Source organism: Euprymna scolopes, chromosome 2, assembly GCF_053919585.1.
Source record: "Euprymna scolopes isolate OS-2025 chromosome 2, ASM5391958v1, whole genome shotgun sequence".
Taxonomy (NCBI): domain Eukaryota; kingdom Metazoa; phylum Mollusca; class Cephalopoda; order Sepiida; family Sepiolidae; genus Euprymna; species Euprymna scolopes.
This window is the reverse complement of record NC_136483.1, coordinates 151528869-151545939: the sequence shown is the minus strand read 5'-3', so window position 1 is coordinate 151545939 and position 17071 is coordinate 151528869. Positions and strand designations below refer to the sequence as shown.

The 17071-nt window shown below is 32.7% G+C and overlaps 1 protein-coding gene across 6 annotated transcripts in view; it reads left to right on the top strand.

Annotated features, from left to right (window-relative positions):
- The window catches only part of LOC145297667 (unconventional myosin-XVIIIa-like), a 794600-nt gene that overhangs the window by 401650 nt on the left and 375879 nt on the right, over window positions 1–17071 (top strand). For all 6 annotated transcript variants that reach the window (XM_080143864.1, XM_080143857.1, XM_080143848.1 and 3 more), the window contains one exon: window positions 11578–11754. In XM_080143864.1, coding sequence (XP_079999990.1) covers window positions 11578–11754 — 177 coding nt within the window. The remainder of the gene's footprint in view (window positions 1–11577; window positions 11755–17071) is intronic.

Below are 17071 nucleotides of genomic sequence, written 5' to 3'. Positions count from 1 at the left end.
TTAATATATGATTAAACCATGACAGAGTAATTTACGCCCATGAATTCCGGTTCAGGTTTTTACGTTCAACATAAGTTTTGGAGTTGAAAAAGATGTACAAAGAAAAGATTCACATTACTCCGAATGTTGAATATAGAAATCAAGAACGGGAAAATAATCGTCTGAATAATGGAGATGATGCAAACCTTATCTATATAAATAAAATAGATGAATTGTGTGTGTGTCTGTTTGTAAATATTTAACCGATAAACTCTTAAGGTACTAGTCTCATAACACTGAAATTAACAAGAAATACTAATCATACGCCAAAAGATGAATGCTTGGATGGATAAATAAGACGTACAAAAATATGTCGGCAAGTTGAAATGCAAACTGTTCATTTCAACTTGCCAACATATTTTTACTTTCTGCGCATGTCCAAATTTAATTAATTTATTCAAGTTGTTTAATATTAAATCTTTCTCATCTCGATAGCTACATTGACAGGAGATGCGACAGGAGCACTAAATGTTTTGGTTTCAATTCTAGCTGATGGTACCCATGTCATTATTTATTTATTTTTTTAAAACTTTTGAAATCACTACTATATATTAGGTACAATATTCAATAGTGATTTGGTTCTGTAATAATAAATACCGAATTTGCATGAATTAAGCATATTTTACAACCAGACAAGACCCCCTCACCACACACACACACACACACACACACATACACACACTAATCAACGAACAAATTAATATTTACAGATGATTGTACAAAACTAGTTATGAGGAATATTAATAATTTGGAACATGAAAACATTCGCATTCATCATTAAATGACTACAAAAGCGTTAATACATTGTAAAATACACCAAATCTTAACACCAAAATGACTTGTTAAGAAGTTTGACTACCATGCAAGATATGAATACAATTTAGTAGAAAAGAAACAATGATCTAATGAATTACTTTGTTCAAATGTTTATAGCATTCCTCTTGGCCTGAATAGTTTTATAGTACCCCATCACACACAACTCATCCCCCTCTCACACCTCATTTTTTTTTATTTTATTTTTTCATTTTTTATTATTTTAAGTATGCCTTGGCTGAACTGGAGTTATTTAATAGAAATCCGTGTAAGAAAGGACGTGACATTGAATTTTTCTTTTCTTGCCTTTTTTTTTTTCTGCAATTTTATCTTATCGTTATGTAATTCTATATAATTCCATTTACAGGTAACATAATATCTTTTCTTCTTTGTCTAGTATGTGTAGTAAAATCTTCCTCCCACTTTCTCTCAGCTACATATGTGCATACATGTTTCGGTGGCGACTTTATTCAGCCTAACTTCAAGCCATATTAACTGAATATGGCCTGATGAAATTAGACTTTCAGCTTAAACATGTAGACACATATATAGGCACTAATGTTTGTATAAATAAACATCATATATGAATGTAAACTTTTCATTGCCCGGGAATAAGTGTGGACACCTGTGTACTCCTGATTTCACCCCTGAAGCACCTACTAACTTATTTATATTTTTAAATAAAATCAAACGTCTTTGATGTTTCATTATATAATCGTCTGAATAATGGAAATGATGCAAACCTTATCTATATAAATAAAATAGATGAATTGTGTGTGTGTGTGTCTGTTTGTAAATATTTAACCGATAAACTCTTAAAGTACTAGTCTCATAACACTGAAATTAACAAGAAATAGTAATCATACGCCAAAAGATGGATGCTTGGATGGATAAATACCACTTACAAAAATATGTCGGCAAGTTGAAATGCAAACTGTTCATTTCAACTTGCCAACATATTTTTACTTCTTTCTGCGCATGTCCAAATTTAATTAATTTCTTCAAGTGTTTAATATTAAATCTTTCTCATCTCGATAGCTACATTGACAGGAGATGCGACAGGAGCACTAAATGTTTTGGTTTCAATTCTAGCTGATGGTACCCATGTCATTATTTATTTATTTTTTTAAAACTTTTGAAATCACTACTATATATTAGGTACAATTTAATATTCAATAGTGATTTGGTTCTGTAATAATAAATACCGAATTTGCATGAATTAAGCATATTTTACAACCAGACAGGACCCCCTCACCACACACACACTAATCAACGAACAAATTAATATTTACAGATGATTGTACAAAACTAGTTATGAGGAATATTAATAATTTGGAACATGAAAACATTCGCATTCATCATTAAATGACTACAAAAGCGTTAATACCAAATCTTAACACCAAAATGACTTGTTAAGAAGTTTGACTACCATGCAAGATATGAATACAATTTAGTAGAAAAGAAACAATGATCTAATAAATTACTTTGTTCAAATGTTTATAGCATTCCTCTTGGCCTGAATAGTTTTATAGTACCCCATCACACACAACTCATCCCCCTCTCACACCTCATTTTTTTTATTTTATTTATTTTATTTTTTTTTAATTATTTTAAGTATGCCTTGGCTGAACTGGAGTTATTTAATAGAAATCCGTGTAAGAAAGGACGTGACATTGAATTTTTCTTTTCTTGCCTTTTTTTTTTTCTACAATTTTATCTTATCGTTATGTAATTCTATATAATTCCATTTACAGGTAACATAATATCTTTTCTTCTTTGTCTAGTATGTGTAGTAAAATCTTCCCTCCCACTTTCTCTTTCTCTCCCTCTTTCTCTCCCTCGGCTACATATGTGCATACATGTTTCGGCGGCGACTTTATTCAGCCTAACTTCAAGCCATATTAACTAAATATGGCCTGATGAAATTAGACTTTCAGCTTAAACATGTAGACACATATATAGGCACTAATGTTTGTATAAATAAACATCATATATGAATGTACACTTTTCATTGCCCGGGAATAAGTGTGGACACCTGTGTACTCCTGATTTCACCCCTGAAGCACCTACTAAGTTATTTATATTTTTAAATAAAATCAAACGTCTTTGATGTTTCATTATATATAGCATAAACACAAACACAATAAAGCCTAATCATATATATATATATATATATATATATATACACTAGCAGTTCAGCCTAAAATTGTCGGAGGAGTTTGGTAGAGTTCTCAAAGGTCAAATCGTTGAACTTTGACTCTTTAACAGCCAAATTTCTGGCCGAAAACCGATTAAAAAGATTTTCCCAAATCTCAATACCCCTTATGTCAAATCTCAAGTCTGTAGATCGAAAATTGACAGTTATTTGGTCGGAAAATGCATGCGCGCACACACACACATTTTCACTTTTATAGATATACTAGCATGGGCTCCCGGCGTTGCCCGGGTGTTTGGATGTGTATGTTGAGCAAAAAAAAAAAAAAAAAGTGGTAGTAGGAAGGCAGGCTCGAACCCGTACCGCAAAGGAGGAAAAGAACGGCGTAAAACCTAACGTTTATGCTGTTACAGTCACCACCAAACCGGAAGCGACATTTTTTAAAATTAAGGCTAGACAATCTAAAAGAGAGGATAACTTTAAAAAATATCGGCGAAAAAAGTGCCCCCCCCCCTGTAGAAAAGTTCCTAGTTGAAGGGGAAGATATTAATGTTTTAAGCCAATTTTTCAATATTTGTCGTATGAAAGATCGAACTTTAAAACGATACTGATCTTTGTAAAATCCGTCGCTCTATTGAAAGTTTAAGGCAGACATGCAAACAGACATACATACATACATACATACATTTATATATTGGTAACTAAAAATTTTCGACCCAAACTGATGAAAAAGCTTGCCCTGTCTCTGAATACTCTTTATGTAAAATTTCAAATATTTAGACTAGAAATTGTCTGAGTAATTTGGAAGAGACCGCAGATGTCAATTTTTTTAACTTTGACCCCTATTATGACCCCTTAAAATTTATTGTTTTGGGCTCAAGTCAAGTTATTAAGTTAGATCCATGTCCAAGGAACCCATATCTAAAATTTCAAGTGCATAGACCCAAAATTGTCGGAGGAGTTTGGTAGAGTTCTCAAAGGTCAAATCGTTGAACTTTGACCCCTTAATCGCCAAATTTCTGGCCAAAAATCGATCACATCGATTTTCCCAAATCTTAGTACCCTGTATATCAAATTTCGAGTCTGTAGACTAAAAATTGACAGTTATTGCGTACACAGAGACACAGATACACACACAGACACTTTCACTTTTATATATATATAGACTAGCAGTTCAGCCCCGCTTGCTCTGACCCTATGTACTGTTCATAACTTTATGTGCATATGTATATATTAAAGTGTGAATATCTACGGTAATGCTTTTCTATAAAATAGGCTTCCTTAACTACCATAGAGAAAGTTGGTAGAGACCGCAGATGTCAAATTCTTTTTAACTGTGACCCTAATTTTGACCCCATTTATTGTTTTGGGCTCAAATCAAATTAAAATGTTTGACCCATGTCTAAGTAGTCTACATCTAAAATTTCAAGTGTTTAGACCCAAAATTGGTGGAGGAGTTTGGTAGAGTCTGCAAAGGTCAACTCTTTCAAATTTGACCTCTTGCCAGCCAAATGTTCGCTCAAAAGCTGATTAAAAAGCTTGTTGCATGTCTGAATACCCTTTATGTAAAATTTCCAATGTTTATACCCAAAATTGGCTTAATATTTTGCTAGACCACAAAGGTAAAATATTTTGAACTTTGACCCCTTAGAAGCCAAATTTTCAGCAAAAGAAATCATTAAAAAGCTTATCCTATGTTTGAATACACTTTATGTAAAATTTCAAATGTTTAGACTAAAAATTAGCCAAGTAATTTGGTAGAGACCGCAGAGGTCAATTTTCTTTAAGCTTTGACCCCAATTATGACCCCCTTAACATTTGCTGTTTTGGACTCAAATCCAATTATAAAGTTAGATCCACGTCTAAGTAACCTATATCTAAAGTTTCAAGTGTTTAGACCCAAAATTGGCGGAGGAGTTTGGTAGAGTTCTTAAAGGTCTAATTGTTAAATTTTGACTCGTTAACAGCCACATTTCTTGCTGAAAACTGATTAAAAAGATTTTCCCAAATCTCAATACCCCTTATGTCAAATCTCAAGTCTGTAGACTGAAAATTGACAGTTATTTAATAGGGAAATGTACACACACACACACATTTTCACTTTTATCGATATATAGATATATGTAAAGGTTGATAAGAGAGTTCTACGGTTTTTATCTTTTAAATTCAGATGAACATATCTCAGCTCAAGCAAAAATTTATTGATCGAAATAAGCACCATCAAAATCAACAAGTATTTATGCCAGTAACATAAAAATTTTGCGTCCTTGTGGTGCTGAAGTTGCTGGAGGCATTTTTGATATTGCTGGGGGTTTTGAAGCATTTCTCATGCATCAAATTGTTGAGATGCTTGAAAAAGTGGTTGTCAATAGGTAAGAGCTCTGGAGAGTATGGCAGATGGGTCAGTTTCTTAGGCCAATTCGTTCAACTTTTGCAATATCGGTTTAGTATTGTGGTTAGGCATTGTCGTGAAGGAAAATTGGGCCTTTTCTGTTGACTAATGAAAAAGAAGAGGTGACACTTTGGTGTTTCTTTTGGTTGTCATTCAATTTGTGAGGTACTCAAGTTTTTTGTCTTTTCAATCTCTCAAGTGATTAGAAATCATATACGTTACATCTAATTCAGAAGAAAGTTCTTAAACAGTTGTGCGTTGATTGGCTTTGACTAAGGCTCTTAATTGATCATTGTCAACATCTGTGGCCTATCTCTACGTTCATCATCTTCAAGACGCGTTGCCTCTACAAAATTTCTTATAACCACCACTGTGCTGTGCGTTCAGTAGTGGTTCTTGGGCCAATCGCTTTGTTGATATCACAAGCTGTGGTTTTTTTGTTTTTTATTTTTTTACATAGGCATCACCAATTATCAAGGCCAAGAGGCCACTCGAGGATAAGGGTTAAAGAGCATACAATAGAAATCGTTAGTAAATGCAAATTCGGTAAATTTGTTAACAAGTGTAACGGCTAATCAAGAACTTGTTTACGTTAGACTTTTAGCAGCTTTTCGGCCTAGCTTGAATTGAAATAAGAAAATTGTACGTATTTGTTTTTTTGTTTCCATCTTGTATTCAACGTTCTGAAAAAAAGACAATTGTTTGAAAATGATTGTAATTTAAATGATCAGAGAGCAAAAAAAAAAAAAAAAAAAAAAAGAAACGCTCTTTAAAATGATATATAAAGTAAAGGTATTATAACGAAAACTTATTTGAAATCAAAATTAAAAATTCCACAAAAACTTTCTTCTCAAACTAATATATACAGTGCCGGCAAAAAGAAAGTCTGCACTTGTAATTTTTTCAAAAACGGCAAATTTAAGCTAAGTTTAATGTAACTGTTTAAACAACCTATACCCCATTTGATTCGCTTTTTATTCCTCTATAATTTTTCCTGTTCATATTTGACTTTTAATTGAAATATCTAGTGTTCACGTCAATTTAAAAAAATAACTTCAAATCGAGGAGGCAAAAAGAAAGTTCGCAGCAACGAATTCATTTAAAATCAGCTTAAATTATCGCCCCTGAATCAGTTTAAAATATCCACCAACAGGCAACAGAGCATCTCTAATCATATTTGTTGTTGTTCCAGGTTATACAACGTAACATTTAGTCCATATGCTACGATTTTCTTTTAGTGATCGTCAGGAGCTAATTAATCTCCACCTTTCTGGTTTATCCAATTGATAAATCAGACGCAGATTGAAATGTGATGAGAAAACGATACAAAAGATTGTGTAAAAGCACTAAAACCCTGGCAGTGTTCAAGATGCCCCTAAATCTGGTCGTACTTCTATTTGTGAAGATATGTTGCAAGACACAAGCCAATGATTTCTGTAAAGAACAGAAAGCGCCGTCTGGACTTCGTCAGATGCAATGAAGATCATGACTTTTCATTTTAGTCAAAAGTGCTTTTTAGCGACGAAAGCAAATTCAATAGGCTAGGCAGTGATGATAGGCAGTACGTCCGTCAGAGGAAAGACAAAGAATTTCATCCTAGGTGCTCAGTTTCAACGCTGCAAGGTGGTGGAGGTTCAGTTTTGGTGTGGGGCATTATTAGTACCAATGGTCCAGGGCCTATAGTTCGCTTGCAAAGTCGAATTAATTTGACCAAGTACATTAATATGTTGACTGAGCATTTTCTACCCTACTTTGGTCGGAATTTGGATGATAATTCCATCTTCATGCAGGATAATGCTGCCATTCAAACAGCTGACAATGTCAAGAGGTTCCTGGAAGAGCATGATATTCTGTGTTTGGATTGGCCTGCACAATCTCCAGACCTCAATCCTATCGAAAACGTATGGCATTACATCAGGCAACAGCTACACAATGATAAAATTTCAAATTTGGAAGAACTTTGGACAAAAATTAAACAAGTGGGATGCCGTTTCCCCAGAGTATTACTGCAGTCTAATTCAATGAATTCCCAAAAGATTGCAGGCTGTCAAATTGGAGAAGGGCTATGCTACTAAATATAAACTAGTTCATTGTGTTTCTATTGTATTTGTGTTGCATTAATGTCCTAAAGTTATATTTAAATAACAATTTTCCATTGTGCAGACTTTCTTTTTGCTTCCTTAATTTGAAGTTATTTTTTTTGATTCACTTGCACATAGAATATTTCAATTAAAAGTCAAATATGAGCAGGACAAATTATAGAAGAATAAAAGGCAAATCAAATGAGGTATAGTTTGTTTGAACAGTTACATTAAATTTAGCTTAAATTTGCAGTTTTTGAAAAAAATACAAGTGCGGACTTTCTTTTTGCTGCCTGTGTAAGTGGGCTGCTTGGCATTACCTGATCGTAAAATACATTTAAATATATTTTAATTTATGCAGATTTCGCATTTATTGTTATCGCCAATTTTCTATTGATTATTAAATTATACCCAGTAGTAGTGATGTCAAATCTTTATTAAAAAAAACATGGCTGCCATCAACTAGAATCGAAACCAAAACATGTACCTATTCAGCCTTATACATTACCATCTGATCTAAGTTGATACGCATACAAAAATTAAGAAAATAACGTTGTTCAAGATATATATTTGTACACGGGTAGAAATAACATGTTTAGTCGACTTAAGCCAAGTTCCAATTTTTTTTTTTTTTTTTTTTTTTTCCCCAATTTTGACCCCTTAGCAGTTTTACATGCTAAAAACCAAACTGAATTAATTCCACAGGCCAAAATACCCTATATATCAACTTTTGAGTCTGTAGACCAAAAATTGACACTAGTTAGGTAAGCCAACTATGAGGATAGTGGATCAACCTGTCCACCATTTTCTTTGTAAATGAACAATTTCATTTTGCGACAAAGATCAGGAAAATATATTTCCTCGTTTTACATACAGTTGACTGTGAGAAAGGATTCTCTATAATAAGGCATTAAAAGCAAATTCTTTGGGTCAACCGTTCTTTAAAATGTACAATTCTTGATTCCTGGTCCAATAATCTCTTCCACGTCGACAGGAGCTATTCATATTAATATTCTTATTTGATTTATGTAGGAGATAACATAATTTTAAGAACTGTTTTCTTCATTAGATTTTTTTTTAATTGTCACCTTTTCTTTTTTTCTGGAACCATAACAAATTTATCGGAGGAGGGGAGGGTGTAAAATTTCCCAGGGATTCAGCATCACTATATATATATATATATATATATATATATTTAAAGTGATGGTTGGGTAGTTCCAACGAGAGAAAAAAATGTATATTTAAAAAAAAACAAAAAACACATTTAGTATCAGCGGAGGTAAAAATAACTTTTCAAACTCCCATTTTAAAGAAAAACTTTTTATGAAAACATCTGAAGAGAGCACACCCTAAGCTCGAAACGCGTTATAAAAATATTTTAAAATAAAAATATGATGAAAACCTTTAAAAAAAAACACAATTGTTGATGGCTACACTCTTTTAAATATATATATATATATATATATATAATAACTATTCTACTGAAATTAGTGTTTCATGTTTATGCAGTCATCAGTGTAGGAGTGACAATTCATGGCAGTCATGAGGTTCGATCACAACCACGAGGCCGCCTTTTGCTCCATTTGCTTAGCCTTTACCTCCGGGCTACCAAACAATTGCCATAGGAATTAAGAACAATTGAACACCAAATTTGGGAAAAACATTAGACAATCTAGAGTATTTGAATGTGGAAGTCGTAAACATTGCAATATATATATACTAGCATTTCAGCCCGGCATTGCCCGGGGGTTTGAAGGTGTGTGTTGAGCAAAAAAAAAAAAAAAAAAAAAATGGTAGTAGGAAGACAGGCTCGAACCCGTACTGCAAAGGAGAAAAAGAACGGGGAGTGGGACGGAACTGACGTCTTTGCTGCTATGACCACTGCTAAACCGAACCGGAAGTGATGTAGGTTTAAATTAAGGCTAGACAATTGAAAGGAGAGGATGACATTCGAAAATATCGGCGAAAAAAGCGACCCACAGCATTCAGATTATGAGACTTGTGTGATTAATACCCAGCACTTATATTTTTATATATATATATATATATATATACACGATATACTAGCTTATCTAACATATCCTCTTACAAAAATGCTTGAGTCATCTACTTAAAGCTAAGAAGTTAGTTTTTAAATTATTGTCCATGCACACAAATTCACAATGTTTTTGAAACTGTCATGGACTATGAAATCAAATCCGACCTATGGAGGTGATTTATGTAATTTTGGAAACATATGAATCTGCAATTTTCATCTTGCTATGAGTTTTTTTTGTTTTTTTTGTTTTTGTTTTTATATTTTTGTTAAATCAGTAAAACAAATAGAGCAACTTGTGTTAAATGCTTTGTTAACAATAAGCATCGTGCTCTGGTTTAAAAAAAACAAACTCCGACAAGGTTTCTTATATGATTGCCGGGCTGCTTCCAGTTAACTACAACATGGTCGTTTTCAAGTCCAATGTAAACAAATGTCTTCTTAGTCCAATTAAATTTTCAGTTTTATAGCATATTGTTACATTTTGGTTAAACACCATTCGTATCATAAATGGTTTTCGTTATGTGATTAATTAAATGTAGGTTGGTCCGTATTGGAATAACTCAAATGAAATAATTATTTTAGTGACTTGTTTTTAACTTGATCCAGGCAAACTTTCTAGCCTAATAGGAGATGCCCTTTTCTCTTCCCTGCAACCTCTTTCTCACAGAAGAGACTTCCGAGCCTGCCTCTGCTTTATCATTATTTTCATGGCAGGTGCTCGTCTGAGCTCCAATCTATGGTCCCCCCTCGCCAAACATTCACGAGAAACACTCGTCTAGCTGAAAAACACTATCAATAATTTCCTCCAATCTTTATCTCTGCCTAAATCTAAACGTAGATTCCATGAACAAAGTTTCTTTCTAAGAACTGCACACCTGTGGAACTCTCTTCCGTTTTACTGCTCTCCTGCTGACTACAATATGGTTGTCTTCAAGTTCAATGTAAACAAGTTCTTGATGAACCGTTCTTCTTAAGTAATCTAATATACCAAATTTACACTACTAATGATTACTATATTGTCCCATTGACTACTGTACAATCTTTAACCCTTATTCTCGAGTAGCATCTGGGCCTTGATAAGTGGTGACTTCTTTGTAAAAAAAAAATTTAAAAAAAAGCTGTAATAAAAAAAATACACCTTCAATATCATAAACAACACGCCAATATATGTTAGATGGATAGATTCCGACTCGGAAAGCAGTAATTATTCCCCCTTTGTCAGAAACATCGCTCATGAAATGTGAAAACCAAAGGACAAAATGTACCGCCTTTTCTCCTCTTTCTGGTAACGTTCCTGACTTTGACCGTTCCTGGATTCCGGTAGTCACTTGATACCTGCATTAATCCACATGAAACAAATATTTTAATAACTTCTTTGTTTAATGGTAATTGCTTCAGACAAGGCACAAAGCCACTTGGTGTAAGCTGCTAGGAAAATTAAAAAAATATATTATTTTAAAGTTAAAAACTAGCCAATGATAAATGTTAGATGAATAGATTCTGATTCGACAAACAGTAGTTCTTCCCCCTTTGTCAGAAACATCACTGATGGAATGTGAGGACTAAACGACAAAATAAGGGAAACAAGAATTACGAGTCTGTGGAAAGTAAAACTAAGGTTCATTTTCTACTCTCTTTAAGTTTGAAGCCATAAGGTCACATTGCCCCACATGATTGGTTTCCCATTTTAGATCTGCTACACCTTCTATAGGTAAGTAGATATTGATAATGTTTAGAAGAATTCCAAAGTCAACAAGATACACTTGAAGATCGGAAGGTACATTGGCTGAACCGTTGTGTGAATAGCACTCAAGATGAGAAGAGTATATATATAGAATAATACAAATCATCAATTCAAAATTTAGAAACGTAATACTTTTTTTTTAACATGCATCTCCCTTTCCTCATGTTTAAAAAAATATCAGAGCCGAAAATTGATACTCTCTTTCGAAAATTCAAAGATCAGTTTTATTCTTTTACCTGACATAATCCACTTTTCCATCTGTTTCATAAATTTTCTCATTTTATTTTTTATTTTTTTTATTTATTTTTTTTTCAGGCTAATCCTCCTCAATTTGACAAAACTGAAGATCTCACAACTCTTCGATATCTCAACGAGTCCAGTATTCTTCACATCCTTCGCCAACGATATGGTAGTAATCTAGTACACAGCTATGCTGGACCCACCATGGTTATCATCAACCCCATGACACCACTCTCCATCTATTCAGAAAAGGTAATTTTCTTTCTTTTCTTTTTCTGTTTTCTTTTTTTTTTTTTACTTTTCTTTTTCCTTTTCTTTTTCGTTTCTTTCTTTTCTTTTTCTTTTTCGTTTCTTTCTTTTCTTTTTCCTTTTCTTTTTCGTTTCTTTCTTTTCTTTTTCGTTTCTTTTCTTTTTCGTTTCTTTTTCGTTTCTTTCTTTTTCGTTTCTTTTTCGTTTCTTTTTCGTTTCTTTCTTTTTCGTTTCTTTTTCGTTTCTTTTTCGTTTCTTTTTCGTTTCTTTTTCGTTTCTTTTTTTTCGTTTCTTTTTTTTCGTTTCTTTTTTTTCGTTTCTTTTTTTTCCGTTTCTTTTTTTTCCGTTTCTTTTTTTTCCGTTTCTTTTTTTTCCGTTTCTTTTTTTTCCGTTTCTTTTTTTTCCGTTTCTTTTTTTTCCGTTTCTTTTTTTTTTCGTTTCTTTTTTTTTTTCGTTTCTCTTTTTTTTTCGTTTCTTTTTTTTTTTTCGTTTCTTTTTTTTTTCGTTTCTTTTTTTTTTCGTTTCTTTTTTTTTCGTTTCTTTTTTTTTCGTTTCTTTTTTTTCGTTTCTTTTTTTTTTCGTTTCTTTTTTTTTCGTTTTTTTTTTTTTTTTTTTTTTTCGTTCCGTTTTTTTTTCGTTTTTTTTTTTTTCGTTTCTTTTTTTTGTTTCTTTTTTTTCGTTTCTTTTTCTTTTTTTGATTCTTTTTTTGTTTCTTTTTCTTTTTTTGATTCTTTTTTTGTTTCTTTTTCTTTTTTCTTTTCTTTTTATGCGATCATTTTTACACCTGAAATAAACAGAAAAAGGTACTTCTATACTAATAGCCACAATTGAAAATTGCATTTCAAGTAAAGAACACTTTGATGTACTTATATAGACAGATGCCTTTCAGACTAATATGCAAATAGTTACTTTATGCACAGACATTACTCAGTACGCACCGGTTATTTGCCCTTGTCTCAACTTTAGATCTATCCTACAGGTGGCGTCTCTAATTCCTGCTTCGCATTCTCTATCCACTTCTGTTCTCTACCTATTTCTGTCTTTTTTCGTCTGAATCGTCAATGTAGACAGATGTACATTGCATGCGCCTCGACAGGCATTCTTTCGTTTCAAAGGTAATGCGACACAATGTACACATTAACGAACTTGTGTGAATAATATATACACATACATACACAATGAACGAACAACAAACATTACAAGTTAAAAAGCATGCTTGGACGTGTACATCCACACAAAAGACGTTCTCATATTGTTTTATCTTGTTCATTAAATAAATTTATTCTTTGTACAGATTGTACCTTTGTATTTTGTTTGTATTATTTCGATGTCGGAGCCGATGTAACAGTCTCTACAAATTGTTGAACACGTCCACTATACTTACGTCTCAGGCTGAAATAAGTATCCTCAACAAAAAATTTAAAAACTGATTGAGTAGAACTTTTATTAAACATAAACATTGGTCTTATCATTGATGACAGCATAAATAAATAAAGATAAGTTATTCTTTCATTCAAGCAATTAAATGAAATGAACGACATAATACGATGAAACTGGAATTTACAATAAACTTGATGTTTACTTTTAATTAATCTTCTATTCTTTCTTTATTTTTCTTTTTTTTCTTTTTTTTTTGTCATGGCATTCTTTTTGTTTTTCTTTGGGAAAAAAAAAAAAGATTTTATTATCGAAATCATCAAAGACATTTACCATCACTGTTATATTAAACAAGAAGTCCATATCCGTGATTGATTTTGAAGATATATGTTGATTAAATTTATTTATTATATTTTTATTATTTATTTTACCAACTAATATGTCTATATATCTGCAATCAATTATGCTAATTCATTTTATGCATTAGTTTGACTGCATTTAGAGTACTCTTTAAGAATTTTCTTTTTATAAATTCTTTGTTTGCTGTTCGGTTCCCTCAGTTTATTAGGACTGCTTGTCTTCTATGCACACAGGCCTTAAGGCATTCACTGCAGACATTCAAGCAGATCCTTTCGGGGGCATTTATAGCCCTTATGAAAGGGGACACTGTTTTGAAGCTTGCGAGTATGCCAGTCTTCTCTCTATATTCTTCCATTTATAGGGTGTTCCGTTATGGTTTTGTAGTATTTACGAGAACACATTGATTTGTTCTTATGTCTGTTTTCTTCGTACGTCACATCACTTCAATACCCCAGTATACTAAATTGCTACAGCCTTCTTTTTGTATATCGATGCCTCTATTCAGTCTCTTAAGTTTAGAAATGTGTAAATAAATAACATTTTTAAAAATAATAAGATGACTTAAGTACATTCTAATCATTAATCAATGAAAACCCCCTTTTTTAAATTAATTACCTGAAAATAAAAGTTAGCAAAGGAGGGTATTACAAAATTTTCATTGAAGAATTAGATACAAGTTGTTTACCTTGCAACTAAAATTTAATTTCTTTTTCTGTATAAGTTTTAAAAATGTGCGAACAAATAAAAATTAAAAACTTAATGATTTCACTGCGTTTTAGTCAGATTTTTTTTATGAATATATATATATATATTAAAAAATAAAATAAAATGAAAATATTTCTAACCCAACGCTAATCCTTTTAAGATGAAAAAGTTTGGTGGTCCTTGGTCTAGAAAGACAGCACTATATGTGACGTTCCTCATCAGTTTCTCCAAACTAATTTACAGACACTGGTATGGAAAGTCAACCATGCATGTCTCTAAGTATAGATCTATGGAGTCGCATGAATTATGGGATATCCTCATCAAATTCTATCGGTAGACAATAAGAAGTGTACTTTAAATATATATTTTTACTATTTAAAGTATACAGAACAGGAAACTTTGATAGTATGGCCACATAAAAAAAAAACAGTTCTTGGGTTAGTACATATAGAACAGTGGAGGTAGCAAGTTTAGTTTACAAGGGAAGGGCATGGAAAACATAGAAGAAATTGGTAAGAATGGAAACAGGGATAAATAAAGACATATCCAGAGATAGATTAGTTGGATGATAATTTATAAATATTAGGTTGGTGTAAAAATAATGTCGTTTTTTGATGTTCAACTTCAAATAAAAAAAAAAAACGACATTACTTTTACACTAGCCTAATATACATAAAACAGATATTAAACCGAATATGATATTTGAAGCTTGCTTAATTTGAGTAAAAAATGTATCTTTTGAGCCAGAATCCTTGCTAGAAAAACTTTACATTTAAACCTTTTGCTTATAAAAAACTTTAAAACTAAAATTTACTTTTTGTCAGTCCAAGAGAAGCAACTCTACTTTTTACCTTTTCTTAGGTTGATCCTAACAATTTCAAATTTACTTCACAATTTCTGCATTTGTATTCTCTCCACAATATTTTTTTTATTTTAGTTAAAAAAAAAAATGTTTTCTTTAAGCAGAAATTTTGTTTGATCTAAATGGATTATTGACTTAACAGATGAGGATTACTTATAATCTTAATCCTTTTTTAAGTTGATGCATTAACCAACTTATCTAATTTCGATAACAAATTTGTGTGGTCAATATCAGCCGGGTTTCATTTTGAACCCCACCCCATTTTTGCGTTTGTTTCTTGTATTATTATTACTATAGTGTCGAGCCATTATTATTTTTTTTTTTTTTAATTTTTCTTTTTTGCATGAAAAATTTAATCTTAAGAATTCTCCTCTTTTGGATTGACATTTTTATTTCTATAATTAATTAATAAGATTTTTACATTGTTTTCTGGTTGAACAACAAATTAATACAGCAAATAAACATTAATAACACATAAACTTGATTATATGTTTTTTTTTTTCTTTTTTTTTTTTACACAGTGATCACCACTTATCAAGGCCCGGAAGCCACTCAGGGATAAGGGTTATTGCAAGTACGTTAAGTTAGTGAGGAGATTTGCTGAAGTGTTTACTTAAGGGGGCGGTTCATTAGGAATTTGTTAACATTGGACTTGAAGACATTCAAGTTGTAGTCCGGAGGGAAGCAGGCAGACAGAACAGTGGTTATTTTTCCAGCACACATACACAGACGTATATGCATAGCCATATATATATATATATATATATATATATATATATATATATATATATATATATATCAATATCAAGTAGCCTGGGTGCCCGGTGTTGCCTGAGTGTTTGGAGGTGTGTGTTGAGCAAAAAAAAAAAAAAAAGTGGTAGTAGGCAGGCAAGCTCGAACCTGTGATGTGAAGGCGTGAAAGAAAATCTGATATCTTACTGCTACTTCATGATGCGGCTGGAAGTCTAAAGTGTTCAAGTTTAACATAGCCATTGCAGAAATGGCATTGCTTTTAGACCTCACATGAAAGCAAATTAGACACAAGGTCGTTTCTAAAGTGGGGGGATAACCAGCTTCCCCAAAAAGGGGGGGGCACTCTGGCAGTATCCGAATAAATAGTAATTGCCTCAGTATGAAGGGTTTCCCCTACATTGACCAAGGACAAATTACAGAACAGATACTACCCGGTCTGATGGCCAGGCAGTTGTGTTCCAATAGTTTTGCTTTATTTATACGAAAGACAAACACTGAGACAACGGCACTGGTAATTTTCTTTAACTTGATAAAAAAAAAAAATAGAGACAATGTCCGTTTGCGAATCAATCTGAGAAGTATGCAAAAACTTCTAGCGGAATCTAACCGACGCGTTTTGCCTCTTATATATTAGACTAGCAGACATATATACATACATGATGATGATTGCAACGTCTTGTCAGATGAATGCCACTCCCTCAGACACTTAATGTCCAAGAGCCCAAATGCCTGAGGGAGTATCTATACAAAGATGATGTTACAGAGTTTTAGCTTTGTACAACAGCTAAGTCTCTCTCTCGGTTCAAAATGTTGAGATCCAGCAACAAGCAAGAGCAAGATAGCCAGCAACAAGTTAAACTGCAGACCAACTTAATGCAGGTACTGATCTCCCACTTCATGGTTTTTTAAATCAGAGATTTGCTTCTCCTAGAAAGGTTGCCTTCACCACAGCTTACGGGAGCCCTCTCCATCGCAACACACACACACACACATATATATATATATATATATATATATACACACACACAAATATACATGGTGCTAGTTGGCCGTTGACCCCAAAAAAGGGTTCATTCGCCGTTTGGAAGGTCTTGTTTTTAATCTTTCAGGGAGACTAGCCACCCTCCTCACCAAACAAGTCTGGTGGGGGAACCAGTTTAGTTGCCGGTGACTCGACCATGAGGCAGGTAGTACTGGGTTACATGGTACCAGTAGCATATGACATGACCTGACCATACATACATACATTTAAACAGACAGGTG